This window comes from Myotis daubentonii, chromosome 17, assembly GCF_963259705.1.
Source record: "Myotis daubentonii chromosome 17, mMyoDau2.1, whole genome shotgun sequence".
Lineage (NCBI taxonomy): Eukaryota > Metazoa > Chordata > Mammalia > Chiroptera > Vespertilionidae > Myotis > Myotis daubentonii.
This window is the reverse complement of record NC_081856.1, coordinates 54,511,925-54,532,138: the sequence shown is the minus strand read 5'-3', so window position 1 is coordinate 54,532,138 and position 20,214 is coordinate 54,511,925. Positions and strand designations below refer to the sequence as shown.

Genomic DNA, 20,214 nt, shown 5'->3' with positions numbered 1-20,214 from the left:
GTCCCCAGGCCCCGCCCCGCACGCTGCGCGCCTGCGCATCCCGGCTGCGCTGCGCCTGACCAATCAGAGCGCGTGGGGCGGGCCTTCCGCGCCATCTGACCCGCCCCCAGGCCCACGCGACCCGGTCGCTGCCGGAAGTGGCGGGACCCTCGGATCATGGTGGGCGCGCGGGGCACGGGGTGCGCGGGCGCGGCGGCGGGAGCTCGGCCCGGGAAGCGGCCTCAGGAGCCGGAACCAGCGTCCGAGGAGGTGACAGCTGGCGCCGCGGGGTGTGAGCGGGCGGCGTGGGCCCCACGTGGTGGCTGGGGGCGTGGGCCGAGCTCGCGTGCGGGAACGTGAGCGGGAGTCTGTCCTGAGGGGCCCGCGGCCCTGGGGGCGTCCAGGGCAGAGCGCGCCTCTGGCGCCAGGGGCGGCCGGATGGGAGCGGAGGGGACGGTCCGTGGGGAGGAAGGGGCAGCAGCAGAGGAACAGCCACGGGAACCGGCCCCTCGCGCAGCCGCCTCTCGGCCCCGGAGCTCCGTCCCCGCTGGGGCCGATGGCAGCCGCCCCCGCGGGAGCTCGTCCGTATTCACACGTCGCTCACGTGCGGAGGCGCCGGGAAGGGAAAGGCTGTGAGACTAGGACGCCTCGTTCTCACTGGACTCACGGCCACCGTGCGGTCCGGCCGGACCCCGCTCGGCAGTGGGGCTGTCATCCGACCGGGTCCGCCCGCGCGGGCAGGGGAGCCTCCGGCCGACTCCACGCAGCGGGGTTGCCTCGGTTTGCGGCGCGTCCTCCTGCTCCCCCACCGGCCGGCCGCCCTGGGCGCAGACTCGGCCCTGATGCCGTTTGTGCTGCTGCTGCCATTGCGCGGCCAACTGAGCGTGGGAAGGAGGCAGCGGGGAGCCGGGCCGCCGGCCTCTGTGCCGCTGAGCGGAGCGCCGCGGGGTCCCTGGTAGTGAGGCTGTCGTTCGGCGAGAGGCACTGACAGACAGGACTCCACTCAGCTGCTTCCTAAATGTCTGCAAGTTCCGCTTTGCAAAGAGGAATTTCCTTTTCTTTTCAAATTTTTAAAATTTACTCCTTAGAGGGAGGAAGGGAGGGAAACATTGATTGGCTGGGTTGACGCCCAACCAACGGAGCCACACGCGGGCCAGGGCTCTTGTTCCACTTTCAAAGGCAGTGACAGGCCCTGGCTGGTGTGGCTCAGTGGTCAGAGCATCAGCCTGCGGACTGAAGGGTCCCAGGTTCGATTCCAGTCAAGGGCACATGTCTGGGTTCCGAGCTCGATCCCTAGTAGGGGGCGTGCAGGAGGCAGCCGACCCATGATTCTCATCATTGATGTTTCTATCTCTCTCTCCCTCTCCCTTTCCCTCTCCCTCTCCCTTCCTTTCTAAAATCAATAATAAATAAATGAAGGCAGCACCGGGGCCTGTTGAGTTAGGGATGAGATGGTGTCTTCTCCACCAGGTTTGCATGGTAATCTTGTTTTTAAGTCAAGCTTCCCTCTTTTTTCAAAATATATTTTATTGATTTTTTACAGAGAGGAAGGGAGAGGGATAGAGAGTCAGAAACATCGATGAGAGAGAAACATCGATCAGCTGCCTCCTGCACACCCCCGACTGGGGATGAGCCCGCAACCAAGGTACATGCCCTTGACTGGAATCGAACCTGGGACCCTTGAGTCCACAGGCCGACGCTCTATCCACTGAGCCAAACCAGTCAGGGCTCAAGCTTCCCTTTTACCGTTCTTCAACCAAACTTTGCACCCACTGCTGTCCCGCCTGGTTGGGTATGGAGGCTCCTCAGGGGGGAAAGCCTTGCCTTCGTGCCCTCAAAGCTCTGGGGCCTCGGTTGCTGGGCTGGTGTGGGTGGGGGAGAGCGGATGGGAACAAATCTAAGAAGGGGACAGTGTGAGATGCTGGGACTTAACTGTCCTTTCCGAGGGCGGTGGTCCTGCTGCTGGCAGAGGTGGGCCGTGAGGACGGCCTGACCTGGCTTGTGACCTGGCCTTGGAGGCTGGCCACACTGAGCTGTGGGTCCGTGTGTGGCCAGGGGCAGGCTGTGGGGTCTGCGGTCATTCACACTGTGCTCCTTGCAGCCTTCTCTCCTCTGGGCCCGTGCTCCTAGCCTCGGGGACGGCAGCGATTCTGGCCTGTCGGACAGCGAGGAGAGCGTGTTCTCAGGCCTGGAGGATTCTGGCAGCGGCAGCAGCGAGGACTCCACTGAGGGACAGGATGGGGCCAGCGGTGATGAGGGCCACGGCAGGACAGAGAAGACCGCTGAGCAGCAGGTGAGTGGCCCAGGACCCCGTGCCGTGGGCTCCCTTGTCTCCATGAAATCGTTCAGGAAAGAGAGCACCTGGCAGGCCTTGGGGACACACGTCCTGCACGGCTTCCTCCCAGTTTCCTGAGGAACCCAGGCCCTTGTCGCTCCTCTGATGCACCTGGAACGCATCTGGGACCAGGTGGAACACGTGTTTGAAGCTGGGATGCTCTCCAGGGCACTCAGCCCCTGTCGCTAAGCTGGGTTTTTAGGGGCAAATCCTGAGGGATTCGCAGGCAAGGGACACGTGAGGGAGCCAGTCCACCCCCGGGCCCGGGGCCACCTGTTCTGTGATGGTGGGGAAAGGTGCACCTCGCTCTTGTCTTAAGTTAGCAACAGGGAGAAGGGCTGAATCTAACGGAAACGCGTTTGCTAGGATGTTCTGAGGAACAAGCTTTCACTGTGTCCACTGGCCCTGCGTTCGGAAGGTGCCCGGGTCCAACCCCAGCGGGTCCAGGGGTCCCCAAAGGTGTGGACGGAGTCGGCGAAGAAGGAATGACACAGAGACAGCGTTCAGTTGATCAGCAGCCTAGCCAGGATCTCCAGCCAAGTTCTGTTCAGGATCTCCAGAGAGGTTCTGCTTAGGATCTCCAGCCAGGTTCTGTAGCCATGTTCCCTCGCTAGGTTCTCTAGCCAGGTTCTGTCTGAGATCTCCAGCCAGGTTCGGTCACCAGGTTCTAGTCAGGTTCTCTTGCCATATTTCTGTAGTCAGGTTCAGTCCAGGATCTTTTGCCATGTTCTCTCCAGCGAAGGTCTTCTGTCTGTAGGTTCTGTGTAGGTTCTGTGCCTAGGCTCTGTCTCTCTTGGTCCTGTCTTCTGAGTTCTGTCTCTTGCTGTCTTGTTGCATCTGTATTTATTTTTTATTTATTTATTTATTTTTTTAAAAAATATATTTTATTGATTTTTTACAGAGAGGAAGGGAGAGAGATAGAGAGTTAGAAACATCGATGGGAGAGAAACATCGATCAGCTGCCTCCTGCACATCTCCCACTGGGGATGTGCCCGCAACCCAGGTACATGCCCTTGACCGGAATCGAACCTGGGACCCCTCGGTCCGCAGGCCAACGCTCTATCCACTGAGCCAAACCGGTTTCGGCTGCATCTGTATTTATACCAGTTGATTCCAACCCCATCAATCTCTATTACAAAGGTTAGGGGGTTTCTTATCTCCATTCCAGGGAGTAAAGATTATGTAGCTTAAGCATGATTGTTCATAGTTAAAGTGATTAACTACCCGCCTGGCACTTAGTTGAGGGGTTTTATTCCCTCCCTAACTTCAGGGGAAAATCCCTACCTGGGGAAACAACCTTTCTCGGAGAGGTGACCTTGGTTAAAACACAGCACCAAGAAGGTGAGCAAACATATTAAGAACCGTATGCCATATAGGCCAGGTCCCTTGAAACAGCAAGGATGGACCGGCTCCCGGCAGGAAGGGAAGACCTTGGCTTGTACAGAACTTACTCTCGCAACAGACACCAAAAAGCAGACTGGGTCCCCCTGTTTCCTTGGGAAGGAAAGATTTAAACCAGACCGAACCCTCCCACCGCCCAGGCTCTGCCTACCACGCTGGGCGCTCAGAGGAGAGGGCGCCTTCATGCTCCTGATCCTGGTTTGTAGGGCTATGAGCAACTGTTTTTCCACATCTTTTTTAACTTTTTAAAAAAATCCTTACCCAAGGATATTTTCCACTGATGTTTAGAGAGAGTGGAAAGGAGGAGGAGGGACAGAGAGAGAGAGAGAGAGAGAGAGAGAGAGAGAGAGAGAAACACCAATGTGAGAGAGACGTAGTGATTGGTTGCCTCCCACAGACACCCCAGTGGGGGTTGGGGATTGAACCTGCAACCCAGGTACGTGCCCTTGACCGGGAGTGGAACCCGAGACCCTTGTAGGGGCGGGCACTCTGACCACTGGGCCATGCCGCAGGGCTGCTCTGTCTGTTCTTTTCAGTCCCTTTTCCTAGAACTCCCTTTCAACCCAACTTTCCCTCTAAAACGCAGTTTACTGTCCAGCCTGAAGTTCCTTTCCTCTTTTCCTGGTGGAAACAGCTGTGCGTTTACCTGGCATGTCCTTCCCATGGGGCTGGGAGAGCACAGGCCATCCCGGCGTCAGGTGTCTGAGCTCCCCCACCTGGCCGTGGGCAGGAGGAGCTCATGGAGGAAGAGCGCGGTGTCCTTGGGTGTGAATGAGGACGGGCCACCACCTGGCAAGGCGGGCCGGGCGCTGGCTGCTCCCCCACCCTCCTGCAGGAGCAGTGGCCCCAGCCCTACTGCTTGGCCGGGTGTCGTTGGGGGGGACTCTTCACTCCTCATCTTGTGTCCGCTCTCCTCTGTGCACCACCCTGCCTCTGGCCCCCTGCGGGGGACAGCCTGTCCTGTCCTGTATCGCCCTGCTGACCTGAGTCCCTGTCTGCCAGGCCAGTCGCCCGGTCTGCTGGCTGCACTCTCCCGCTCTGTCCCACACTCTTTTTATTATTATTATTATTTTTTTAATTGATTCTAGAGAGGGAGAGATAGAAACACCAATAACGAGAAAGAATCATTGATCAGCTGCCTCCTGCACACCCCTACTGGGGATCAAGCCTGCAGTCTGGGCATGTGCCCTGACTGGAATCGAACCCAGAACCCTTCAGTCTGCAGGCCAACACTCTACCCACTAAGCCACACCGGCCAGGGCTGCCATCACACACTTGACAGCGTGTCAGTGTCTTCGAGCTGCTGGGGGCTCTGTGCCCGCGGTTGCACCTGGGCCCTGGAGGAGGCCACACTCCCCGTCTCCCATGTCCGCCTCCGTCCTCCCTGGCTCTCCACTGGCCACCCACACCCGTCCTCTCTCTCCTTTGGGTTTGACTGCTGGTTTTAGCCCCCCACCTTCCCCCCCACTCCCCCCTCACCCTTCCCGGGGCCTCCACCACCTCCCAGCAGAGATGCTGGCCGGGTCACTGCCTGCTCTTGGTTCCACGTCTCGGTGGGTTTGTGCCTGAAGCCATTTCTTCCCTTTTCTGCTTGTTTAGCTCCTTTTTCCTACTTGTTGTGTTTGGTTTGGTCTTTTCTATTTATGTGAGGTCATTTTCTATTTTTCTTTAAATATATTGTATTGATTTTTTACAGAGAGGAAGGGAGAGGGATAGAGAGTTAGAAACATCGCTCAGCTGCCTCCTGCACACCCCCTACTGGGGATGAGCCTGCAACCCAGGTACATGCCCTTGACCGGAATCGAACCTGGGACCCTTCAGTCCACAGGCTGACACTCTATCCACTGAGCCAAACTGGTCAGGGCCAGTTTCTGTTTTTTTAAAGTGTATTTTTATTGATTTCAGAGAGAAAGGGAAAGGGAGAGAGAGATAGCAACAACAGTGATGAGAGAGAATCATTGATTGGCCGCCTCCTGCACGCCCCCTACTGGTGATCAAGCCCACAACCCAGGCCTGTGCCCTTGACTGGAATTGAACCCAGGACTCCCCAGTCCGCAGGCCGACGCTCTGTCCAAACTGGCTAGGGCTCTATTTTGTTTTTTTAACCTTTTGTGAAAAAGTTCCCACTTTCATTAGTTTGCTTGCTGCAATCGAAAGAGACCTAGTAATATTTTGTCCCAATGAGTCGTTTTTCCAGATGACTGAGAGTGCTGTACACAGACCTCACTGTAGACCCCGGGAATGGTGTGTGGGGACCCCGGCCAGATCTGGGCTCCTCCTCCCACAGCCCCTCCTCAGTCCCTGGCTGGGGCCAGTTGCTTACAGAGCCCTGCTTCCCACAGGGCAGGTGCAGGGGGCAGTGCCAGATTGTGCCCAAGCCCCTCCAGGGCATGTGGATCTGGTACCCCACCACCTTGGGGGTGTGCCTGAGGACCCGGTGCTGGCGGCCAGGACTGGGGTGCTGGGCAGGGATCCTTTCTGTTTTATGTCTTCCTGGTCTTGTTTCTTAGCTGAGTGTTTCTTCAGTGCACTGCCCCCTGGCGGCTGGCGGCTGCCCTGCAGCATCGGGTCTTGGAGGTGGAGGGAGGGGGACGTGGTGCCCCAAGGGGACTGCGCATTGAGTCTTGTGGGAGTCGCTGCTGCACGCGGGACAGGACACGTGTCTGCGTCTCCCGCCAAGATCCCTGGCCACCCCGGTGGCACAGATGCCGTGGGCCTTGGCGCCCGAGGAGCATCGGGCAGGCTGGCGCTGTGGGCGGCGGAGAGCCATGGCCCATGGGTGCTTGTTGAGATTCGCAGACAGCCAGGCCCAGGGCCTGGGGCAGGGGTGCCTGCTGGGGGCTTCGTGGGCACGAATGGCAGAGAGCTCTGGGCCTGGGTAGGGCTCTGTATCCCCACCTGTGCCCACGCCTTGCCCACCCACTTTGACAGGCGGTGCTGGGAGCAGGGGCAGGGGGACATGGAGACCAAATCCTGCCTGGGTCCTGGCCCGGAAGAAACTTAGGGCTCACCCTCCTCACACGGAAGGGGAAACAGGAGGAAGAGCTGCCTGCAGGCCTTTGGCTCTCGCCGGGGGAGCGGGCGGGGGGTGGGCTCTGGGCGGTGGAGGGCTCCTGCTCCCCAGCACTTACGGCCCCTGGGGGGGGAGTGCGGACTGTTTTCCCCATCACCCCCTTCCAGTGCACTGGTCCCCCCGCCCTGCTGCCGGAATCTGTTTTCCAGGTTGAGGTGTGAATGCTCAGCAACACCCACTCACTGACCTAGTGGATGGGGTCAGCCTGGGGCCAGGGATGTGGTGGGTGGGGCAGGGGCCTGGGCCCAAGGCAGGGGTCTGCTCTGGGAGGGCTGCTGTGGTCCCTGGGGTGTGGCTGACAGCACCACACCTCTCTCAAGTGGGACCTCCAACCCTCGCTTTGCCCCGGCCCCAAGTTGGCACTGGGCCTGGCAGGGCTGGTGGTGGGACTGTTGGGCCAGGATCCCTGCAGCCCCCTCTTTCGTTGTGGGGCTCAGGGACCCTGGTGTCTGGTTGCTGCCTGGCACCAGGTGTCGCCCCCTCCTGGGGGTCCTCTCCCAGAGCTTGGACATGGTGATGGGTCTGGCCCCTGACAGAGGACCCGGGCTGGGCCCCCGCCCCCCAAGAGGCCCACTGAGGCCTGGGTGTCCCTGGTCTTGTCCTGAGGCCCTGGGCTGATTTGGAGCATCTCAGAGATTGGGGGTGGCGGGAACCGTGACCTCAGAGTCAGCTGGATGGACAGTTTGTCCTCACGCCCCCACCACCCAGGAGGGGCCTGGGGCCTGCCTGGGGTCAGAGGGCGTTGGTGTCACTGGAGCATGTTCTCCTCCCTCCACAGGCTGTCAGCACCCCCTCCTCGCCCCCGAGGACAGAGGCGGTGGCAGGAGCACAGGACGAGTACGCGGAGGACAGTTCCGATGAGGAGGTAGGGCGGCGCTACGGGCAGGGGAGGGCAGGGGAGAGGGGAGCCAGCCCTCGGGCGGCCGAGTGGGCGTCTGGCCCCGGCCTCATTCCGGGTCTGGAAGAGAGATTTGGGGTCTGGGACTCATGACTACAGGAGTGTGTGTCATCGTGGGGGGAGGGGGTGCAGTGGCCCATGCCCTGGCCCTGTGGGGGGCTGGCACGCCAGGGTCACACTCCAGGTGGCATTGCCCACACCACCCAGGCCTGTCACTCTGGGCCACCGTCTCCAGTGGAGGGAGGTGGGCAGCAGCCCTGTCGCTTCCTGCAGAAACCCTGCCCGAGGGCCCTGCTCAGTAGGGCCCATGTCCTCCAGGCACAGGCTGGGCAAGGCCCCTGGATCTGGTTGCCCCTCAGGTTCACAGTCTGGAGGGGAAAGTGGGGACCGTGTGATGTGGGGCCAGGGGTGCGCAGTCTGGGGTCCAGAGGTCCTGATGGGTGGGAGGGCGGGGAGCTGGGAGCTCTGAGTCCACGGTGGCCGTGGTCCTTGTCCACCTGTCCCCTCCCTGGTGCCTCTGGGTCAGGTGTGGCCTCGAGGCTTGGGGGCCAGGTCCTTGGCCGCAGGAGCACTTCCTGCCACCTATGGGGGCGGCCAGGCCTGGGGAGGGCGGCCCCCCACTTGCTTCCACCCCCATCCTAGGCTCTGCTGGCAGCGGCTGCAAGAGCCTTGGCTGTCCGCCCGATCCGGTCTCTGTGCGTTCAGAGAACAGAGACAAAACAAAATAAATTGGTTTCCTGGCCGGAGCAGCGGGCGCGCTCGGCGAAGGGGGGCCAGGCGGAGCGGCTCCCTGCCTGTCTCCCCTCCCAGGGGCTCTGGCTGTCGGCAGCCACATCCTGTCGGCTACTTTTTTATATTTGGTATTTTGAGAAATCGATGATGATTGTAAATGGAGTGCAGGCCGGGGGAGGGGCCTCCCACCTGGGGGAGGGGCGCTCCTGTCCTGGAGCCACTGCGGGGGCTGCGGGTGCTTCCTCCGAGATGAGTATCCCATATGGTGGCTGAGTGACAGGCGGGAGCCGCGCTGCCCGCCCTCTGCTGCCAGAGCAGCCCCGTGGTGGCTGGAGGGGTGGCCGAGCCCGGCTTTCGGAAGTCCGTCGGATGCCCCCACTGCCAGAAACGGTTGCCCCTTGGGTGCTCACGGGCCCGTGGCTCCCACCCTGAGGTGGCCGTGGCTGTGTCTCCAGAGTCTGAGCGATGTTGGGTGGGCTTGGGGAGGAGGCCCTGGAGGCTGGGGCGCGTGTGGTGTGGGGTGTGGCCAGGTCGCGGTGCTCCCTGGGCTGTGCCTGGTTGGCTGGTGCCTGTGAAGCCAGGATCTGTGACCACTGCTCTGGTCAGGGCAGCCTTTCTCCCAAGAGTCTGTGGAGGTGGCCAGTGGTGCCAGGACCCCACTTGGCAGTGGGCAGGGCTGGGGGCTGGGGGACACTGGGGCTTCTGGGCCCTCTGGCTGTGGCCTCTGCTGGGCCTGAACCCCCCATCCCCCATCCAGACACTGCTGGCCTGGTGCCGCCTGCCTTCATGGGAGACGTGGTCCTGTCTGAGGACTCACCCTCTGTCCCTTTCCCCAAGCTCCCTGGGCGAAACCCCCGGAAGTCTGCTGGTCCTGGCAGGGTTCTGGCCTGTGGGGAGCCCTGAGGAGCCTGTGGGCTCGTCTGCCCAGCCCCCACGTGTCCACCTCGCCCCTCTCCAGGGCACCGGCACCTCACAGACGTGATCTCATCCAGCCGCCAAGGCCCGGGGTGGGGGAGGGGCGCGGGGAGGGGGCTGGCGGTCTGCACTGCGCTGCCCCTCCTCTTTGTTTAAGCAGCTGGAGAAACTGAGGAAAACGGAGGCCGAGAGGGGCCCCCAGCAGGCCTGCGGCTGTGTCTCGGGTGAGGGGTCAGGGCCACTGTGAACTCTGGCAGAAAGCAGAGAGGACCCTCGGCCCAAACCATCGGTTGCGCCCAGGCCTGGATGGGGGCAGGGCTGTGGTGCTGGCCAGCTCCTTGGCCCCCCTCGGCCCCCCTCGGCTCGAGCTATCTCAGATCCGCAGGGACAGCCAGGCCTGTCTGTGTCCAGAACCCGCGATCCCCTCTGCTCTCGCGCCAAACGCCGTTAATGGCTTCTCCGAGCTACCGAACCGGCAGCTGCCTCCAGTGCTGGCGGCCTCCCGCTCCTCCGGGGCGCCCGCCCCGCCCGGCCGGCCGCGCTTGCGTCGTTGCTGGCAGCCGAGCAGGCGGCTCGGGTTTCTGAGCTGTTTGTGGGACGCCCAGCGCGGAGCCTGCTAGTGTCTCAGCCTCACAGACCACCCCGCGCCCCGGCCCCCCTGGCGGCCTCCCCCCCAGCCAGCCTCAGAATGGGGCCACTGGCCAGGGCTGCCCACGGCCTCGGCCTGTAGGTGGCGGGAGGGCTGGTGGGGTGATGGTCTGACCGCAGGTTGCCCCCTGGTCCCTTTGCCCGGCTCCAGCTCTGAGCCAGGCCAGGGTGCGTGGGTGGGGCTCCTGCCCCCTGTGGAGAGAAGCCGCCCGAGGGGGGGACAGGCAGGGCTGGTGAGAAGGGAGCAGGGGGTGTCCTTGCCCCGTAGGAGGTGTGCAGTGAGCACCCTGGACCCAGCCAGGTCTTGGGTCTGTGCAGCAGCCGAGGTGGTGGTGGCCGCAGAGCCCCAGTCTGCTGGGTGCCCACTGAGAGCTGCTTTCCCTGGCACTGGGAGCCCAGGCGGGTGGGCGGGTGCTGGGCAGGGCCTCCTTCTAGAGCAGCGGTTCTCAACCTGTGGGTCGCAACCCCTTTGGCGGTCGAACGACCCTTTCACAGGGGTCGTCTAAGACCATCCTGCAGATCAGATATTTACATGACAGTTCGTCACAGTAGCAACATGACAGTTATGAAGGAGCAACGAAAATAATGTTATGGTTGGGTCACAACATGAGGAACTGTATTTAAAGGGCCAGAAGGTTGAGAACCGCTGTTCTAGAGGGTTGCCTGGGGCTTGGGTGTGCCCCCTGGGAGGCAAGCTCTGTGGGGAGGTTGGCAGGGGTGTGGCTCAGGCAGGGACGGCTGAGGGCCCTGCTTGGGGCTGGGATGGGTCCCCTGCAGGAGGGGGGGCTGGGGGCCGGTGTGCAGTGCCCAGGCCCAGGCCCAGCTTGAGGGCTGCTCTGTCTCTGAATAATGTGGCTTTACCGCTCTGAGGGGCCAGAGCCTGCACCCCCCTAGCAACGCTCCCTGGACCCTGGTCAGCCCAGGGGAGGGGCTGGAGGTTGGGGTCTCAGTGCTTTCTCCCTGCAGACCCCCTGGGGGCAGACTTGCTCCCCCAAAGCCGAGCAGGTTGGGGCGTGCAGTGAGCTTGGAGGGCCCTGTGTCTACAGGTGTCTGCTGGCTCAGGGGCGGGCCCAGCCAGTATGGCTTTTGTGAGGGACGGACAGCAGACGAGTGTGGGGCGCCTGGGCTGGTCTCGCAGAGCTGCCCTGCTCCTGAGTCCAAACCTAACGCGCAGCCGACGGAGGAGGTTGGGGACGGGTTCCGAGGTCTGCCTGGCCATCAGCGGGCCCTGCCTGCCTCCAGCCGCTGCTGGGTCCCCTCGGCCAGCGTTGCTCCAGGGCGGGACCTGGCTTTCTCAGCCCTTGGGGCTAACGACCAGGATTCATGCTGCAGCCTCCGTGGGTTCCCTGCAGCAGGTGAGCGGGGCCCTGAGATCAGACACCTCGGAGGAGCCGGAGGACTGAGAGCAGGAAGGCCCAGGCCTCCAAGACAGGCGGGAGCTTCGTGCAGGGGCTGCGAACAGGGCCGCATTGTAATCGGAGAGGGGCCGGGAAGAGCGAGCGGAGCGAGGGCGGCTGACCCCGCGCTCCCGGGGGACAGGTGGAGAGGGAACGAGGAGCGAGTGAAGGATTCCAGAGGTGGGCCGGCTTCCTCCCTCGCAGACAGACGGGCGGTGGCAGCCGGCCAGCGTACCTGCAGTTCCAATCTGCGGTCCTGACAGCTGCAGCCACTTTGGGGAGGGGGAGGGGTGGGCTCATCGGGCGGAACCGTCGCCGCCGCCTCAAGCAGCCACTGGCTGCCTTGTCCGGTGCAGTAGGGGTGGGGACCTGCCCCTGTATCCCACAGACTGATGGGGCTGGTCCCCGGGGCAGAGCCGCCCCAGGAGAGCGGGGCTGGGGCTGCCTGTGCCCTCAGCCGGGCCTGCAGCACAGGGCCTGACCTGGAGGGGCTGGCGTGCTCCCCCGCGGGGTCACATGTGCTTCCTGGCAGACGCAGGTGCTGAGCAGGGCGGGGGCCGGCTGGCCGCGGGCGCAGGCGGCCTGGTGATGAATCATGTGGTGCCGCCAGCAGCTCGTTCCCCAGGCCGGGGACAGGGAGCTGACAGCCGAGGCCGATGGGAGTGTTTCCAGTCCAGCTTGGCCTGCAGAGGCGGCTGCTGGCCCCGGTGCGGGCGGCCCCCTCCTTTCCAGATGCCTGTGGGGCACACGGAAAGCCCTGGGTCTTTGTCCCTGGCCAGCGGTGGAGGGAAGGAAGCAGGGCTGCGGTGGGCGGGAGCACCTGCCACCCCCGGCCCAGCGGGCTGTGCAGCCAAGGGGACGTGCGTGGGGCCGCCCCCAGTCTGGTTTGAATTTCTGGAGCAGTGGAGGGTGACGGAGTGCTCCTCCCCACCCCCCTGCTGGCTGGCGGTCCAGCCACTGCTACTGGTGCAGCTCAGGGAGCAGCCGGGCCCGCTGCCCAGGCCCGAGGCAGCCAAGCTGCAGCCGCTGTTGGAGTCATAGGCGCGGCAGCGGAGGGCTTGGCCCGCGTGCACCCGACCATCTGGGCCCTGGGGACCATCCCAGAGGCCTGTCCTCCCACTGACTTCCCACCTCCACACGTCCTCCTCCCGCACGCGCCCCGGCGGGTCATGCCGCTGCTCCTCCTGCACACCCCTTGCCAGCCCCCCCCCCCGTCTGTCCTCCAGGACAACCTCTCGGCCTCACTGCATGCCTCCCCTTCCCCGTGGGCACTTTTTGCGGTGAGGGAGGCGCACAGTGGCTACCCGTCATCGTGCAGGGTTCATGAAGGAGGTTTGTCCCCTGCAACCTGGGCCCAGGTGTGGAGATGTGAGGCCAGTGTGCCATGGAGCCTCCCACACCTGCATGGTGCTCAGTGCAGCAGGGGGTGCCTCCGACACCCCAGGGCACTGCCTGCCCAGCCTCCCCCCAGGGCATGTTCTTGGTGTCCTGGGGTCCCAGGAGGGGAAGGGGAGCCTTTCTCAGCCCCCAGGTGGGCCCTGGAGTCCCCTGCTGGGTCCTGCCCCCCAGCAGGCCGGTGGGGGGACTGGTGCAGTGACCGAGCGCGCCCTCCGCCCTCCCTGGGCCAGCTGTGGGCTCCTTCAGGATTAAGGAGAGGAAATTTGGGGTTGGGTTTCTCTGAGTGGGACCTGCCGCTGTGACTTTTTATCCTGTTATATTTCTATCAGATTGGACACAGCCCCCCTCTAGCCCTTAATGGCTCTGGCTTTGAGAATTTCCTCCGAAATTACACCACTGCTTCCTGTTCCGCAGTTCCCTGGAGCCTGTCCATGCAGAGGAGGGGGCAGCTCTGGCCCTGCCCTGTTGGGTTGCCCACGTGAGCCTCAGCACCTGGCCGCTCCCCTGGGGCCCAAGAGGGCATGTCCGAGAGGCCTGGCGCCTGCACTGAGGGCTGAGGCCCAGGGCTGGTACCTGCCCTTCGGCCGTTCCTCACACTCGCCAGAAGGCAGGCTGCTGGCCTGTGGGGTGGGGGGAGGAGGCCCACCCCGCCTTTCCCCTCCCCTGTGCCCTTGGCGCTCACAGCCGCTGAGCTATAATTGTCACCTGCAGGCTTTTAATGGTGAGCCAGCTGTGCACAGCCGGGGAGGGGCCTGTCGCCCTCCTCACTGGCAGATGGGGCTTTGGGGTAGACTCGGTGGTAAGTGGCTAGGGGTCTTTCCCGTGTGGGCCGAGTGCAGGGCTGGGCAAGGGGGCGTGTGCCCCGGGGTGCATGTGGGGCTGCCTCCTGGCCCAGGCCCACTTCTGCCAGGCAATGCCCCTCACTCAGCTTCCCCACATGTCCATTTCTTGGGGCTCCGTGGGCACAGGCTGAAGTGCCAAGGCCCTGAGACCCACACGAAGCCCTGGGCGCCATACAGGTCCTGAGAGTGGGGTCCCAGGGCGGGCTGCGCCCCACCAGCCCTGTCCTCCCCACCCCCTTCTCCTTTGTCCCCCAGGCCCACTGCCCTGGCAGGAGGCGCCGCACTGTGCCTTGGCCCTGGGAAGGATAGCCGAGGCCTGGCAGGTGGGACCTGCCCTGAGAGCTGGGTGCCTCCAGCCCAGTGTGGACAGGGCGCGGAGAGAGACAGCCCTGGGGGCAGATGGGCCCGGGAAGGATTCTGGACCCTTTGAGAGGAAGTGGGCTCCCACTTTTGGAAGATACTGTTTTGTTTTTAATTATACAAAATTTCCAGACTTTATATTATCATATCAAAGACACAAGATGCCAACATGTAGTGACCAAAAGAAAACCCAGGTAGGAAGCCAGCGTGGACAGTTCCAATGGCCTGGGCAGTGCTGTGGCCAGTTCAGAGTCCCGTCGCCACCTGCCTGTCCATCAGCCCCACTCGCAGCCGGAGGCAGAGCAGGCCTGTGGGTGCCCGCACGGGAGGCCTGTGCCCGAGTCAGGTCCATGGGGCTCTCCGGGGGTCGCCCAGTGGCATCAGCCTCTAGCTCCGAATCGCCGTCTTTCTGTCACGGTCCTTGCTCTGCAGAGGGGAGGGCAGTGTCAGGGCCTGGGCGCCTCTGGGACCCTGCGCCCACGGGCTGGCGGGCCAGGGAAGCCCCTTCCGCGCTCGCCCCGCGTCCCCGTGCAGTGGGGGAGAGCACGCTGCGCAGCCGGAATTGTAAAATTAAATTTCCCAGATGTTCGGGCCCCAGGAGCTCGCGCGTGCTGTCTGGAGAGGAAGTGGGGATTGGGGAAAGCCGGGCCGTATTTTCTCCCGCTCGCCCTGCTGCTCCGGTGCCACCAAGCACAGCAGGAGCTGTAAATCACCGCCTTCGCGTAGCCCCCCCCAGCCCCTGCCAGCCTCCCGCCTTCAGACCCACGGCCACATCTGGGTGGGCAGCCCTGGGGCCGGGCTGGGCCAAGGGAGGGACAGCAGGTGCCCGAGAAGCCTTAGGCCAGGGCAGGGGCTGTAGCCTGGCAACTGTCCCCGAGGGGTCCTTCCTGCTTCCCTCCCCGAGCTGTGGAGGCAGAGGGCCCGCATCGCTCAGACCAGCCCTGTCTGCGCCCCGCCTGCCTCTCAGACCCCCCTGGCCCTGGGTGGTCCTGTTCTGGTCCCACAGGACCTGTTTGGGGCGCACAGAGGGCCCAGCCCTGCCCCTCCCTGGGACGCGCGCCCTTCGGTCACAGGTGCTGTTTGGGGGCTGCTCCTTGGCCCTGCCTCTGCCCAGCAGGTGTGGGCTGTAGGGGTGCCAGCCTTCTCAGGGCCCTGTCCGTGGGTGCCCTGCATCCACACTCACCAGCTTCCTCTGGTTGCTGAGGCAGAAGGTGCAGATCTGCTTGGGCTGGGCATTCTCCGCGTCGCGGGCCGGGGGCGGCAGGGGCGGTGGGGGGCTGCCAGCCCGCGCGGCGTGGAAGAAGGCGGGCCCCGAGTGGCAGGGCTGCCCGTCGCCGCAGGCCTCGCCCACCAGCAGCACGTTGCCCAGGTGCGAGATGTAGCTGGAGGCCAGGCGCAGCGTCTCGATCTTGGAGAGCTTGCGGTCGGCCGGCTCCGTGGGGATGAGGGTGCGGAGCGCCGTGAAGGCCGTGTTCACGCTATTGGTGCGGTCCCGCTCGCGCGCGTTTGCCGTGTGCCTCTGCCGGGGCTCCCGGCCAGGCCGTCCTCCGGGGCCCGGGCCGCCCCCCGTCCTGCGCCCCCCGGCCCGTCTCCGGGCTCCCTGGAGGCCGCAGCGCGCGGCGTGCACGCGGCAGGGCTTCTCGTCGGAGCCCGAGCTCTCGCTGCCCTGGTCCTCGTCCTCCGACAGCGGGCTCACCTCTGGGTACAGGTAGCGGCCGGGCGGCGCCGAGCGCAGCATGGTGAGGGGCAGGGCCGGCGGGCACGCCGTCAGCTCCTCCGCGCGCAGCGCATGCCGCCGAGCCTCGTGGGCAGGCGCCCGGGCCGGGGAGGCGCGCGTCTGGGGCGCCCACGGTGGCGGCTGCAGCACCGCGCGCACGTGTGCGTCCCGGGCTGGAGTGGGGCCGCGGGCCCGGCCTTTATAGCGGCGGCGGCCCCTCCCCCTCGCGGCCCCGCCCTCCTCCCGCCTCCCCGCCCCTGGAGGCCGCGGAGCTGGGGCCCTGCGTCCCTTTGCCTCCTGGCGCCGCGCTGAAGGGGCACTGGCGTGGCCCAGAGCATCTTGCTGCCTCCGGGGGATGCGGGAAAGTGGGAGCCCCCTTCTGGGTGGATCTGGGGCTGTGCTGTGCAGCCCCCTCAGCCGGGCAGGAGGGTCAAAGGGGACCCACGACCCCAGCCTTTTTCTCTGGCATGACCAAGTTAACCCAGCTGCCCTGGCCCCGGCGCCTGGCCACACCCTGTCTGTCTCTCCCTCCCATGTACACTTGGGCCTTTTGTGCCAGGAGTGCAGGGGGTGGGGGGGGGGCCACAGAGGATTATTGAGGAGCTACAGTTCAGCCCCAGTTCCTGCAACGCCCCCTAACATTTACACGTGGGGTCCCCTGGTGGCACACAGCCTCCTCTGCACCTGCCCCCACCTGGCATCAGCTGTACCCTCCAGGTCTGGCACAAGCTGTGTCCTCTGCCTGGAAACCACCCCCCCTTTCCTGGCTCATGCCTCTTCTCTGGAGAAGCCTCCGAATGCCCCTCCACACCCCCTGCCCCAGGATCCGCCCCCCCCCCCCATCTGTCCAGTTCAGAAATGGCCGAGCACTGGAGGCCCCACCCTGTGCAGAGAAGGAAGGGGCTCCTGGCACTGAACGGGCACACGGGTGCCCGTGCTGGGAGTGCTAAGGCCGGTGGGCAGGTGCAGAGGGTTCTGTCCTGCAAGGGCCTGGGCTCCCAGCTGGGCTCACTCTCCTCCGGGCCCCTCCCCCTGTGGCTACTGTTGCAGGAAGCGGCGCCTGGGCAGCAGTCTCAGGGCTGGGTGGAGGGAGGGTGGTGGCTGGCAGGGGCCTCGACCAGGAATGTGTGTCCAGGAATGCGGCTGCTCTGCCCATAAGGGGTGGCGGACAGGATGGGGGTAGCTGGGGGGTCTTTGCATGCCTGTAGGCAGCATGCAGTGGCCTCTGCCTCCCCTTGGAGGGGTTGGCGGGGTCTTCCCTGCCTGTGGCTGCCCATTTTTGCTTAAGGCCCTGCCAGGGGAGGGAGCCCACGCGATGAGCTCACCCTTGTCTGTGGCTCCAGAGCCTTGGCCAGGGAATCCGGGGGGGGGCTCAGGGTCGGCACCACTTCATGGAAAATGTGAGGTGCAGCTCCGGAGTCTCTGGGCTGAAGGGGGGCAGCCTGGCCCCTGTGCCACGTCACGCCCAGGGCAGGCACGTGTCGGGGTGCCTGGTCCTGCCTTGAGGCCTGTCCCCTGGTTCTCGCCCCCCCCCCCCCCCTGTCTCTGAGAGGCTTGAAAAGGGCGGGGAGGTGGCACGATGGCTTTGCAGTGCTGACCTGCTGCCTGCTGCCCTAGGACGTGCGGAACACCGTGGGCAACGTGCCCCTGCAGTGGTACGATGACTTCCCACACGTGGGCTATGACCTGGATGGCAGGCGCATCTATAAGCCCGTGCGAACCCGCGATGAGCTGGACCAGTTTCTGGACAAGATGGATGACCCTGATTACTGGTGAGCCTGGGGGGCAGGATGGGGGATGAGGGATGGGGGCTGGGAGCTGGGCTCTGATGGGTGGTCCCCCAGGCGCACAGTGCAGGACCGGATGACGGGGCACGACGTGCGGCTGACAGATGAGCAGGTGGCCTTGGTACAGCGGCTGCAGAGGGGCCAGTTTGGGGATGCAAGCTTTGACCCGTACGAGGTAGGTGGCTGTGGCTGGCCCCGGGGTCGGGACACTGTAGGGACCTGGCCACAGCCTGTGCTCGTCTCCCCAGCCGGCTGTGGACTTCTTCAGTGGGGACCTCATGATCCACCCTGTGACCAACCGCCCCGCCGACAAGCGCAGCTTCATCCCGTCCCTGGTGGAGAAGGAAAAGGTGAGTGCCCTCCTCCAGGTGCAGCCACACTGCCTGCCCTGCCCTGCCCTGCCCTGACCACATCTGTCTGCAGGTGTCGCGCATGGTGCACGCGATCAAGATGGGCTGGATCCAGCCTCGCCGGCCCCGTGACCCTGCCCCCAGCTTCTATGACCTGTGGGCTCAGGAGGACCCCAATGCCGTGCTGGGACGTCACAAGATGCATGTGCCGGCGCCCAAGCTGGCCCTGCCGGGCCATGCCGAGTCCTACAACCCGCCCCCCGAGTACCTGCCCAGCGAGGAGGAGGTGGGTCTGGCTCAGGTGGGGTTTGTGTCCTGGGCCCTGGCCCCAGCTCACCCCCCTCTCTGTGTCCACAGAGCCTGGCCTGGGAGCAGCAGGAGCCCAGTGAGCGGAAGCTCAACTTCCTGCCACGCAAGTTCCCAAGCCTTCGGGCCGTGCCCGCCTATGGCCGCTTCATCCATGAGCGCTTTGAGCGCTGCCTGGATCTCTATCTGTGCCCGCGGCAGCGCAAGATGAGGGTACACGGAGGCGGGATTCTTGGGTGGGGGCGTCTGGGGGGGAGGGAGGGACACAAGATGACCACGTGCTTCCCTGCCTCAGGTGAATGTGGACCCTGAAGACCTCATCCCCAAACTGCCTCGCCCACGGGACCTGCAGCCTTTCCCCACATGCCAGGCCCTGGTAAGCAGGGGGCGGGGGGAGCACACTCCTGGGAGCGAGCTGTCCATGTCCTCACTGCCCCTTCTCTGCAGGTCTACAGGGGCCACAGCGACCTCGTCCGCTGCCTGAGTGTCTCCCCGGGGGGCCAGTGGCTGGCTTCAGGTGGGCCTAAAGTGGGGGAACCCCAACATGGGGGCCTGGTTGGGAGGGTGGGTGCTGAGGGCCCATCTGCTGTGTCCAGGCTCAGATGATGGCTCCGTGCGGCTCTGGGAGGTAGCTACTGCCCGCTGCATGAGGACTGTGCCTGTGGGGGGCGTGGTGAAGAGTGTGTCGTGGAACCCCAACCCCACCATCTGCCTGGTGGCCGTGGCTGTGTAAGTGCGAGGCTGGGTGGGGAAAGGGGGCGGGCAGCAGGGACTGCCTGTCTGAGTGGCCACGCTCGGCTCTGCCTGCAGGGAGGACACGGTGCTGCTGTTGAACCCAGCCCTGGGGGACCGGCTGGTAGTGGGCAGCACGGACCAGCTGCTGGGCACCTTCACCCCACCTGAGGAGCCTGCCCTGCAGCCCGCCCGCTGGCTGGAAGCCTCAGAGGAGGAGCGCCAGGGGGGCTTGAGGCTGCGCATCTGCCACGGCAAGGTGTGGGGCATGGGAGGATGAGGGGCGTGGGGTGTGGGGTTGCAGGGGGCAGAGGAGGGCCTGCTCAGCCAACCTCACCTCCTGCAGCCGGTGACCCAGGTGACCTGGCATGGGCGTGGGGACTACATGGCCGTGGTGCTGGCCACCCAGGGCCACACCCAAGTGCTGATCCACCAGCTGAGCCGCCGCCGCAGCCAGAGCCCCTTCCGCCGCAGCCACGGGCAGGTACAGCGCGTGGCCTTCCACCCCGTCCGGCCCTTCCTGCTGGTGGCCTCCCAACGCAGCGTCCGCTTGTACCACCTGCTGCGCCAGGAGCTCACCAAGAAGCTGATGCCCAACTGCAAGTGGGTGTCCAGCATGGCTGTGCACCCTGCAGGTGAGGGGTGGGGCATGGGGGACACACCCCTTGGGTGGCATGACCAGGCACCAGGTTCCCACCACCATGTCTGCTCCCAGGTGACAACCTCATCTGCGGCAGCTACGACAGCAAGCTGGTGTGGTTTGACCTGGACCTTTCCACCAAGCCTTACCGAGTGCTGAGGTGAGGCCCTGTGCTCGCGTGAGCGTGCATGGGCGGGAGGCTGTCATCCGCTGGGCCGTCCCCCACAACCCCTTCCCCGGCCTGCCCTCAATCAGGTCCCCTTTCCAGGCACCACAAGAAGGCCCTGCGGGCAGTGGCCTTCCACCCCCGGTATCCGCTCTTTGCTTCCGGCTCCGACGACGGCAGTGTCATTGTCTGCCATGGGATGGTGTACAAGTGAGTGCTGACGACTGTCTCCCCAGGGGACTGCCCCCCAGGGGACTGCCCCGGTCTGAACCCTCCCCTCTCCCACAGCGACCTGCTGCAGAACCCCCTGCTGGTGCCGGTGAAGGTGCTGAGGGGGCACAAGCTGACCCGAGACCTGGGCGTGCTGGATGTTGCTTTCCACCCCACCCAGCCGTGGGTCTTCTCCTCAGGGGCTGATGGCACCGTCCGCCTCTTCTCCTAGAAGCCCTGCCTGTGCTGGGTCCAGGCACCGGCTCAGAGCCCTCAATAGAGACGCTTCTCCCCGGACTGGTGGTGTGGCCTTGCATTTGATTCCTGA

At 64.4% G+C, this 20,214-nt stretch overlaps 2 protein-coding genes across 2 annotated transcripts; one reads left to right on the top strand and one right to left on the bottom strand.

Annotated features, from left to right (window-relative positions):
* Positions 1-93: 93 nt before the first annotated feature.
* BOP1 (BOP1 ribosomal biogenesis factor) lies at positions 94-20,183 on the top strand. The gene is made up of 16 exons (XM_059672555.1): positions 94-249; positions 2,081-2,272; positions 7,567-7,653; positions 17,313-17,467; positions 17,540-17,657; positions 17,731-17,832; positions 17,906-18,118; positions 18,190-18,351; positions 18,434-18,514; positions 18,586-18,655; positions 18,735-18,867; positions 18,949-19,129; positions 19,217-19,505; positions 19,586-19,670; positions 19,779-19,886; positions 19,965-20,183. Exons 1-16 carry the CDS (start codon positions 157-159, stop codon positions 20,116-20,118), a joined length of 2,223 nt encoding a protein of 740 aa, XP_059528538.1. The 5' UTR covers positions 94-156; the 3' UTR covers positions 20,119-20,183.
* SCX (scleraxis bHLH transcription factor) lies at positions 14,067-15,885 on the bottom strand. Its single transcript, XM_059672544.1, has 2 exons — positions 15,162-15,885; positions 14,067-14,404 (listed from the first exon to the last, which is right to left on the bottom strand). Exons 1-2 carry the CDS (start codon positions 15,714-15,716, stop codon positions 14,366-14,368), a joined length of 594 nt encoding a protein of 197 aa, XP_059528527.1. The 5' UTR covers positions 15,717-15,885; the 3' UTR covers positions 14,067-14,365.
* Positions 20,184-20,214: the final 31 nt, after the last annotated feature.